The sequence below is a fragment of the Selaginella moellendorffii genome, unplaced genomic scaffold (genome assembly GCF_000143415.4).
Source record: "Selaginella moellendorffii unplaced genomic scaffold, v1.0 SELMOscaffold_9, whole genome shotgun sequence".
In the NCBI taxonomy this organism is placed as follows: Eukaryota; Viridiplantae; Streptophyta; class Lycopodiopsida; order Selaginellales; family Selaginellaceae; genus Selaginella; species Selaginella moellendorffii.
This window is the reverse complement of record NW_003314270.1, coordinates 241285-252034: the sequence shown is the minus strand read 5'-3', so window position 1 is coordinate 252034 and position 10750 is coordinate 241285. Positions and strand designations below refer to the sequence as shown.

Below are 10750 nucleotides of genomic sequence, written 5' to 3'. Positions count from 1 at the left end.
AACCCAAGCTCGAGATTGCCCACACACACAACTAAGTTCGCCTCATCCCATGCATATATATGTGTATGGCCGTTGCCATAAAGAATAAAAACTAACTTTACCACACAACATAAGTGTTGACGGCAACGTGTGGCAATAGATCGAGCGATAGAAGATAAACTTAAACCTGTATCAACCAATATAAAGAGAATAATAAAAGAATTCTTGTTATAAAAATGAGCTTGGAAAGTAAACACTTGATGAATTGGTGCTAAGTGAACCCCTTGATGATACTCCTAAAAGAAAGATGAAGGGGTCACTGACTTATTTGCGCAAGATCCCTTCGTTACTTATGCGACTCCTTGTTTCCTAGATGCATCTCAGTGTCTAAACCTTCCACTACATCAGCACTAACAGTATGTTGTTGACACCAAAGTCTCTACCCAAGAAATGGAGCCTACCAATCTGGAAAACACTAACAATGCCGATAAATGTGACCAACTTCATCACATGTCCAACAGTGAACATCACAACCATGACCACGTCCTCACCCTTGTCCTTAGACTTGAGCAATAGTAGCATCAACCTCCATTGGAATAGGACCATCACCCACAGGAAGTGGAGTTGGAGAATGCATAGCGAAAAGTGGAAGAGGTGACATTTTATAACATTGTACCAAGCGAAGAGCATCATCAAGGGTGGCTAGAGCAAGTGCATATACAAGTCCGACAAGATCTTAACAAAGTGCTAGCCATAACATTCCTAGCTTGATCCACTCTGATATATTTGGCTTTATACGAAACAAGATGCTTTGAAAACGAACACCAAATTACATCACTGACTTAGATAGCTCTTGACGAAGATGATGCAATTGTTGGAAGGTAACATCACATCATGCACCTACTTCCACCACTACTCCAACATCCCAATGTATCCCACCAATAGCCTCACAAGGCCGGCTTCAACACCGGCCTTGGCCCTCTTTGCCTCATTTAGCTCACTACTTGTGCTCAAGGGTGAGCATGACATGAGAGTCTCGTGGTAGCTAAGGCTTGGCATGTCCAAATGCGTGTTTGAAAATGTCTGGAAAAACACTCCAATCCCTACGAGTGGTTGCACTTAAACTATTATACCACTGTAGTGCCATCCTTTGAAAACATGTGGAAAACTTACGCAAATATCAAGCATCATCCCAAGAATGATATGTGGCAATCACCATGAAGTGATCAAACCAATGGTTCATATCATCCCCATGATTCCCACGAAAGAACTCCGGCTGAATGTGAGGATGGGCAGCAAGAGTAGGAGGAGCTATACCATATGCTAGCCATCAACTGAGTTTGGTTATTCAATTGCAATCACATAGCACTAAACAATTGTATCAATTGTTGCACTAAAGTCAAATGAGGAGATTATTGCTCTACCATGAAAATGAATGAAAAGGAAAGAGAAGAATAAGAAAAAAGAAAAAAATCTAGAAGAAAAAGGAGATTTAAACAATGCAAAAGTTAGATCTAAACCAAATCCTAAAAGGAAAGAACAAAAGAAAGGAAATGGAAAAAACTAAATTTAGATGATGCAAAAGTTAGATCTAAGCTAAAATTCTAAATCTAAACACTCCTCAAAGACAATCAAAAGTGCCCCTTATCTCCACTAATGTGAGTATATGGAATATGAAAAGGGAATACAGAAAATGTGTATATCAATTAACCCAAAAACCTTAGTTTATATACAGGAGCATGTGGTCCAGATTGAAACCAATGTGATAGCTACCAAAATCCCACTATGCTAATATTAGTATATGGCATTGTAGCCGTATACTTGGAATTATATATTGAAATAAATATTTTATATGTTCAATTCCTCATTATTTCAATAAAATAGATTTTTCAAGAGACATCTTTAATAATTATGTGTACTAAATAGCAAAGCTTGAAAACAAGTCATTGCCTCAAAAATCTCTTGGTCCATATGCAATGCACAAGGATCACTTGTGACCATTCACCTCTTCAGAGAGTGGGAAATAGTCTGCAGGGTGCCACCTAGATCCCTGGACATGACAACCAGATTTTGCCATGCATGGTTGCATTTGCTAATGGTTACATCTTCCATCTTGTTTACAATCTGCTGCCATTGAACATAGAATAACAACCTTCTCCTTTCTTCCCAGCGCAACAAGTATTCATGGTGCTTGAGGCGTATCAAGGCCATATAATCTGCTTTCGTCCACGTTTTACTATGCTTGATCAGCTGCTCTGGTCCCTATCCAAATGAAGCACATTCAAGAAAAAGCTTTAATAGTACTTTTGATGATAGATACCTTGTCATCACCTCATTCCCACTTCCCATTGCAACCCATGAGCCATCAAATTAATTTCATTGAGACAGAGCTAGCCTTGTTCTTGGTGGAAAAGGAGCTGGATAGGGGCAGCCAAGGCAATTGTCAGCATAAGTGAGGGTAGATCCATGATGGCGTAAGAGGTGGAGATCCAGTTACTGACACAACATAGCCACATATAGTTCCAGCAACTATATAGTCTTCAAGAAAGAGCTTCTCGATCTTCAACGGAGATCACCACCACCACAGATCGATGCCTTTCAAGAACATGCTCCTACTCATCTTCTTACAGCGACTCCTCCGACCACCACCATAAAATCTCGCACGTTACCACAACTTTCAGACCACCTTTGATTCAGTCAAGCTCTTCGGTACCACCACAAGTACGGTGATGGTTGCTGGTGCCGGCCGTGTGACTCTCCACACTTGGCCGTGCCACATCTTTGCGTGCAAGAGAGCCACAAAAACCCTAGGAGTTCTTTTACCCCTTTGGAGTTACCTTTTACCCTGACGCGCTTTTCAGCTGATTCTTTGGATTTGTTCATTAACTAACCCAGAGGTTCGTTGCCGCATGAACTGCTGTTCGGGAGTCAGGATCGAGCATTGGAGCTAGGTCAAGTGTGCAAGCAGTGGAGCAGCTACATGCCTAGACTGGAGCTCAACTTTTTGCGCAAGTTTCCCGACGTTCCCGAGGTGATCGAGGCTGCTTTGTGCAGCACCCTGCGTGAAAGGCCTGGCCTTCGCCGTCTCCGCATCAACACACCGCCTGTCAGTATTTCTAAGCTTCTTTCAAGCAGGTTTCGTTTTGTGTCTGTTCCTTTCCTTCATAGCTTTTGAACAATTTACACTCTCGTGCATCACAGTGACTTGAGATTTTAGACTTTTATATTTCCGACGGCGGCATACCATGGTCTTTCAGCTGTAAGGTGGCTGCAGCGTGCCCGAAGTTACACTCTTTCTCGATTTCCTGTGAATAGGTACGTATCCTCGAGAAGTCAAGCTTCCCGGATTCGTTCGCTGCTGCTTGAAGGTGAAATCAGCTGGCTACGGAAAATCCAAGAAGTTGTCCTAGTGTGTGAGTTCATGCCCTGCTCTAGAGATGCTTGTGCTCTACTGGCCAAGATTCTCTGCTCTACGAATTCATGCTCCACAGTTCCAGTCTCAAGTTTCTTGGAGTTGAACGTCATGACAAAAGCGTTAAACTGAATGCTCCGAACCTTGAAGTCCTGGATGTGGATGTTAGTAGTAATGGAGGATTGAACCAGCTGCATAGCTTGAGGCTAAGCTCATCTGTTCGGCTCATGGCTCGCGTACGACATCCCTCTGTCAAAGACGCTTCACGCATCAAAGATATTACCGCTGTTCATGCCTTTCATGTTCGAGATTTGTTTATTGGCAACATTGTCGAGGTATAAGCCATTTTTTGGTTGGCAGTTGGTTTCTAAGATGGTTCTTAATTTGTGGCAGATTATACCAAATTCTCAAACAAGTTCTCTGAGAATGCCGTCTTTGGAAAGGGTGGCCAGAGACTGTCATGCGGCAAAGAAAGCTACCGACATAGAAAGCTTCGTTTCCATTATCCTCACTCATCGAAGTTGGAGCTCCTTCTGCTCATGAACTTACCTTCCAGGTATAGGAAGAATGTGCCGTCTGATCCACGAGTAAGAATAGCACGTTCCGAAGCTGATAAAAAGCTTGTTCAAGCAATCAAGTTTGTTCCACCGTTTGAGGATGAGTCCACATTACCTGAGCTTCCTCCAGGCCAACCAGTTCGAAATTGATGACATACGAATTGTATACTCAACAAAGCAGCAGGTGAGTAGATATAATGCTGTTTTCAACCAGTACTATCCATATTGTTCATGTAGTGCCTGATTTCTATCACACTTCCGGTGGAGATTGAGAAGCTTGCTTGTGAGTGCAGTAATGCACCATTTGGAAAAGGCAGATGCTCTGCATGAGACATTGAATTATGTTAAGAGAACTTCATGACTTTCAGGTGATTCGGATGTTTATGATCCGAGCTATCGCAAGTCAGTCAAGCTCAATCCTGAAGAGTTTGTGACAGACTTCCATCCAGCAAACTACGAGATTTTGGACATAGTGAGGGACACACTAGTCCCAAACGCAACCAGCCTCAGGGCTGAGCTGCACAAGCTGACTCTGTACCGAGCTGAGGACTATTTTAAAACACACGTATATACACCGCGGGATGGCCTCGTTGCATCTTTGGTCCTGAGCTGGGAAGAAGCCGCGACAGAAGAATGGTTCTAACAAGCGGGATGCTAAACGAGATGCTTTCACCTTGAAAATGTCGACTTCATGCAGATTACATTTCCAGTCAGCCTCCAGGTAATCACAGTGGTGGGAGACTTGTAGTGCGACATGGAAAGGTGGAGGAGACACTTCAAATCGACGAGAACAAGAGAAGTATCAATATCCACTGACTGCAAGCATGAAGTGGAGGAAGTTAAATCGGGATACAGGCCCACGTTGACATACAATCTTTACAGCAACGGGGTAAAATCCCTATCGTTGTCCAGTTTAGCTGATCATACTGGCTCTACAATCTACTAAGAGTTTCTGAAGCTCAAGTCTAAAAGGAGTAGCAGATGGCTGCTGGTGGGATTCCCCTGTGGGCACAGATATCCTCTCAACGAAGGTGAAAGGAGGACGTGTGAGGAAATGGCTTACATGTTGACAGGGGAGGATGCCGTCCTCTTTTGGGCTGCTAAACTTAATCCACTTGTGGTTCAATTATGGGAAGAAAAACCAAAAGAAAAGAAGGATATCTATGTTAGCCAGGATTGTCTGGGATTTATGCTATCTTTGGAGGTGCAAGAGTGGAGTTCAATTCTATGTTTCCGGCATCTGATGAACCAAACAGGAAATTGATTACGTGGCTTTGGGAAGGGTTGGTTGGTCATTTTTTTCTTTTTGATCTCTACATTGTTTTGTTGCTCTAACTTTCTAGTTTCCCAACAGATTGGTGGAGCTGGCCTCTTTTATGGAAACGATGTTCACCGTATGCTTTAGCTGTTGTGTTCTGCATTGGTCCGGAGGATGAAAATGAAGGCACAGTCCCCTACTGCAATTGTCCGGAGGGCAACTACACAGATTACAAGGATGACTGAGGTTCGAGCGGCTCGTTTGGATGTTGTCTAACAGTTGATATAAAATTACATTAATCTATCTGGATGGATCGAAAATGAAAACAATTAGGAAAGAGCCGGGTTGCTTTGTGGTGCTCTCTCCAGGATCATCAAGTGCACAATTCATGAACACCACGGAGAAAACAGCTCACAGCATTCTTTGCTGGGTAATATTTCTAGTGTGGCAGCTAGGATTAATCTTGCCCTCCTGACAGAATCAAAGAGAAAGAAATATGAACACGAAAAGATGAATCCAAATGCTTACTTGCGAGCTTCTTCGTTTATGCATTTGAGTGTCGCTCTAGCCTGGAGAACAAGAAAAAAAAGGAAAAATTGAGGGATTTTGTTGCCAAACCTGGTGTGTTCTGAGTGAATTGAGCAAGTGATGCATGTTTCTGAGAATGAGGCCCCACTCTTCGAGCATACTGAGAAGGCCTCTCCACCAAAGCGTCGGCGAGCTTGGAGCACAAGTTATCGGTTCAAAGCCTTGAGCTCCTTGTTTTCTAAACTCCGAGAGAAAGATCAATCCACTCAAGCAATGTTCCTGTAAGTTTGATAGTTACTAAAAGTTGATATGATATGATCAATCTACCAGTAGTCCCTGCAAGAACAGCTACCATTCTCAAACAAATGAAACCGCGCAGCGTCCCTCACAACGATCTTCCTCCCGGTAATCCTCGACATAAACTTGGTAGCGGTGTGACAATCCAAGCACACCCTCAAGTTCTTCACGATCCTCAGCATCGACTTCCCAGGCACCACCATATTCCCATAGACAATCGCCAGCTTCTCGCTGTGGCAAACCAGCAAATCCTCCTTCTCCTCCTCCTCTAAGTCGTGAAATACGCTGCTCGTATCGGGCACGTATCCCAGCCCTTTCATCTCCTCCACCATCTTTCCCAGCTCCACGTAAATCTCCTCCCCCTGTGGATGTGAGCTATCCCCGGACACGAACTCATGCACCACGTCCCCGATCTCTATCCAGCTCTTCCCGGGGCTCTTCTTCACGCCCCGCGCAGCCATGATCTTCCGGATCTTCTCCACGTCCTTCCACCGCCCGGCCGCGGCGTAGATGTTGGAGAGCAAGACGTATCCCCCGGAAGTCCACGGCACCCTGTCCACCACTTGATCCGCGGCTCTCACCCCTCGCTTGAGATCTCCGTGCGTCTTGCAAGCCCCGAGCAGCGACATCCACTGCACGGCGTTGGCTTGTATCGGCATCGACTTGAGCACCAGCTCGGCCTCCGCCAGCCTCCCTCCTCGTCCGAGGAGATCGATGATGCAGCCGAAGTGTGGGACGCTCGGTTTGATCCGGTGGTCGTCTTGCATGCGGTAGAAGTAGTCGAGGCCGTCGGCGACGAGGCCGCCATGGCTGCAAGCCGAGAGAAGCCCGACGAAGGTCACCTCGGTCGGCTTCACACCTTGGAGATCCATCTCCTGGTAGAGCAGCAGCGCTTGATCGCTGTGGCCGTGGTAAGCGTACGAGGAGATGATGGTGTTCCACGAGATCTCGTCCTTGAGCTTCATGGAGTGGAAGACGTCGAGAGCTTCGTCCAGACAGCCACACTTCCCGTACATGTGAACGAGTGCGTTGGAGACGAGCAAGTTGGCGTCGAAGTTCGTGGCTCGGACCCTGGCGTGGATGGCGCGGCCTTGCTTGAGCGCCGAGAGCTCCGCGCAGACGTCGATCACCGTGACGAAAGTGCCCTGCTTCGGTGCTAGATCGGTGGTGTCGTGCATGGATCTGTAGAGGTCGAGTGCTTGCTTGCCTCGGCCGTGCTGCGCGTAGGCGGCGATCATCGCGTTCCAGCAGACTGAATCGGCGTCGTGCCTGATCGAGTCGAAGACTTTGCGGGCTTCTTCCAGATCTCCACACTTGCTGTACATGTTGAGCAATGCGGTGCCAACCACCACGTCCTGGAAGTGGAAGTTGTCATTGAAGATTACAAAAGAGAAAGAAGAAAACTAGAAGAACAAGAGAAAGACGAGAACAAGAGAACAAGAGAAAGAAGAAAACTAGAACAAACGAGAACTTAGAAGAAACTAAGCGAGAACTTGGAAGAAAACTAGAAGAGCAAACGAGAACTTAGAAGTAAACAAACGAGAACTTGAAAGAAACAAACGAGAACTTAGAAGAAAACTAGAAGAACAAACGAAAACAAAAGAGAACTTGCAAGAAAACTAGAAGAACAACGAGATCTTGGAAGGAAACTAGAACTTAGAACTTCGAAGAAAACTAGAAAAGAATTTATAAAAAAACTAGAAGAACAAGAGAAAGAAGAAAACTCTACCTTGTGGAGCTCCTTTCCCTCCCTGCGAAGCATCTCATGGATCTCCCTCCCCTGTTCCAAGTCCTCCAAGTTAGAACAAGCCTCGATCGCGATGCTAAAGCTAAACTTATCTGGCCTCGCGCTCCTCGAGCGCTCGCACATCTCCCGGAAGAGCTCCAGGGCCTCGCGATCCCTCCCATCCAGCTTGTAGTTCGTCATCATCGCGTTCCAAGTCACCGAGTTCTTCCACTGGAGCTCCTCGAAGGCCGCCCTCGCGTCGTCCAATCGGCCACACTTGCCATACATGCTGATCACCGCAGTGCCCACCACCACATTGGGCAGCAGCCCACTGATCCGCGCGTACCGATGGATCTCCCTCCCCTGATCGATCGCGGCCGCGCCCATCTGCGCGATCGCTGCTAAGATCACGCTGAAAGTCACTCGATCGGGCCTCTCCCCGGACTGGTACATCCGCCGGAAGAAGACGAGCGCCTCGCTGTGGCAGCCATTGTGGGAGAAGGCTGCCATCGCCACGGTCCAGGTGTGGACGTTCCTGGAAGGCATGGATTCGAAGAGCTCGCGCGCGTACGGCAGCCGGCCACACTTGCCGTACATCTCGATGAGGAGATTGGCGAGAAATGGGGGCTGCGAATTGCTGTGCGGGAGGGAGAGAATGTGAGAATGGAGGCGGCGCGCGGCGGAGATGGCATTGGCGGCGCCGCAGCGGCGGATGAGCGCAGCATAGCCGACGGGATCGAGTTCCAATTCGCGCGACTCTAGGAGCTGAATGGATTTGTGCAAGCTCTCACGCTCACCGAAGGAATTCGCTCGATTGCTTGAAGAATTCTGCTGCTGCTGCTGCCATTTCGTGAGAGGATGCGATGGCGGCGTGGATTTCTTCAGAGGAAGTGGAGATTCAATCGTTCCCATTCATCCTTGCCGCAAGAACCCTAAACCTCAACAGCCCTAAAAAAGTTAAAAGTTGTTTTACCCCTTCGGATTTACTATTTTTACCCTGACGCGCTTTTCTCCCAGAATCGCAAGGAAATCTCTTCCAGTTTAGTATGTCCGCCATAGCCAGATGGGAGCCAAGTGTGGAAGCTACTGCCACGTGGCGGTGGACGAGCTCACAGTGCGCGGTGATTTTGGGCGAGTTTTGGAGCGATTCTTTGGCATTGGCGAGAGGATTCGTTCTTGAGCTGTGATCCAATCGATTCAATCGTCAATCTCTTGTGAATTTGGACATGGGGCGGGCCAAGATCGAGATCAAGAAGATCGAGAATCGCAGCGCCCGCCAGGTTTGCTTCTCCAAGCGCCGCATGGGTCTGATCAAGAAGGCGAGCGAGCTGTCCATCCTCTGTGGCTCCGAGGTGGGGATCATCGTCTTCTCGCAGGCGGGCAAGGCCTTCTCTTTCGGGCATCCCTGCATCGATTACGTGATCGACAAGACGCTCAAGCGGCCCGTGCAGGTGAATTGCGAGAAGATCGAGAGGATCCGGCAGCTAGAGAAGCAGTACAACGAATTGCTCCAGGAGCTGGAGAATGAGAATGAGAAGCACGCCATCTTGCAGAGGGAGTTCGCGGGAGGAGGAGGAGGAGGGCGGGGATTGCAGTGGTGGGAGGAGGATGTGAGTGGCATGGGAATCGAGGAGCTCAAGCAGCATGCCGAGTCGCTGGAAGCGATGTACAGGGTTGTGATTGAGCGCGCCAAGTTCTTGCAAGTCCAGGCATCACTCGTGTCCTATCAATTGCCATCACATTTCTTAGGCGATGATAACTTCCAGCACGGACAAGATCAAGAAAAGCATGAGCTCTCACTACTAGTAGCCCCAATTCCAGATGATTTGTGTGAGAATGAGAATGGCAAGAGAGTGTAAATAGAGGATTCTAGCAGAGCATTTGGTGACGATCATAGTTGTGTATATTGTTTTTGTGTATGTTACATTGGAATTTAGGGTTCTTAGTTTCTTCATGCGCCTGCCAGGCATTACTCTCGCGTGAGGGCTCGGGCGCAGCGGCGATTAAATGTTAGTTATGTGAATAACTTGTTCCAAAGCTACTCTTCGTCTATTCCTCTTTGACTCTTCAATACAATCGTGAGTCTTGCTCGTCTTGATGCAAACTATGGTTGTGTCGAACTGGAGTTTCGTCAAAGACGATTCGCACAACTGTGAGACAAAGTTTGTGAACGGTTTGTAGAGTTTTCATATCTTTGTTACAGTTCGTAAAGAATTGTTTCCTGCATTTTCGACAGCGGTGATGTTAGCTGCTCAAAGCATCGCACTGGGAACAGATGAGCTCGTCGTGGCTGGCGGAATGGAAAAGCATGGCGAATCCACGCCAGAATCCTTCACAGAAGCTCCTGGAGGATTTGACTATGAAGGACAGCATGTTTTGTGATGGGCCTTCACAAACAACACGATGGGAGCTTATGCTGAATCTTGCGCACAGGTCTCTGTCGTCAGTATCATTGAAGAGTGTTCCCGGGTATTTTGCTTTTCAATTCATTGATGTGTTTCAAGTGAACGCTTTTTTCTGGCTGTTTAATGCCAGTTTGATCCGGATAAAATGCGGGAGCTTCTGCCGGTCTTGAAAACCGGTAACTGCTGGCCAGCTCGTCCAAGATAAGCGATGGAGCGGCGGCGCTTCCGCTGGCGTCGAGAGTTCGCGGAAAAGAATAAGGTGCCGGTGATTGCTCGCCTCCGGGGCTTTGCGAGACGCAGCTCAGGTAAGCAACTGGTATCGAATTTCTGTTTTCAGTGCTGATGGAGTCTCTGCTTTTCTCTTTTCCGTCTGCCTCCAGAACGAGCCCGGCCGTGGCAATTCCTCGAGCTCTAGCGCATGCACGTCGGAAGATCAGCGATGTTTGACGTGTTTGAGAGTTTCTTGTACCATCCCCTTGTTTTAATACGATTTGTTTTGTTGTATTGTGGCTCTAGCAAATCTCAAGCTGCTTGGGATATCCAGCGACTTTGCGGCGGCGCTGTTGCATTGAGTTGGTGCGTTCGCTC

The 10750-nt window shown here is 47.3% G+C and overlaps 3 protein-coding genes across 3 annotated transcripts; 1 reads left to right on the top strand and 2 right to left on the bottom strand.

The window, feature by feature from the left end:
• Nucleotides 1–891: 891 nt before the first annotated feature.
• On the bottom strand, nt 892–2447 carry LOC112345595. The gene is made up of 3 exons (XM_024672719.1): nt 2375–2447; nt 1196–1290; nt 892–1062 (listed from the first exon to the last, which is right to left on the bottom strand). The coding sequence occupies exons 1-3, from the start codon at nt 2445–2447 to the stop codon at nt 892–894; spliced, it is 339 nt and encodes a 112-aa protein (XP_024528487.1).
• Nucleotides 2448–5993: 3546 nt separating this feature from the next.
• LOC9630847 (pentatricopeptide repeat-containing protein At4g21065) lies at nt 5994–8718 on the bottom strand. Its single transcript, XM_024672603.1, has 2 exons — nt 7761–8718; nt 5994–7386 (listed from the first exon to the last, which is right to left on the bottom strand). Exons 1-2 carry the CDS (start codon nt 8667–8669, stop codon nt 6058–6060), a joined length of 2238 nt encoding a protein of 745 aa, XP_024528371.1. The 5' UTR covers nt 8670–8718; the 3' UTR covers nt 5994–6057.
• A 135-nt stretch (nt 8719–8853) lies between these two features.
• On the top strand, nt 8854–9645 carry LOC9630846 (agamous-like MADS-box protein AGL62). The gene has a single exon (XM_002967770.2). The coding sequence runs from the start codon at nt 8984–8986 to the stop codon at nt 9614–9616; it is 633 nt and encodes a 210-aa protein (XP_002967816.1). The 5' UTR covers nt 8854–8983; the 3' UTR covers nt 9617–9645.
• The last annotated feature ends 1105 nt before the right edge of the window (nt 9646–10750 follow it).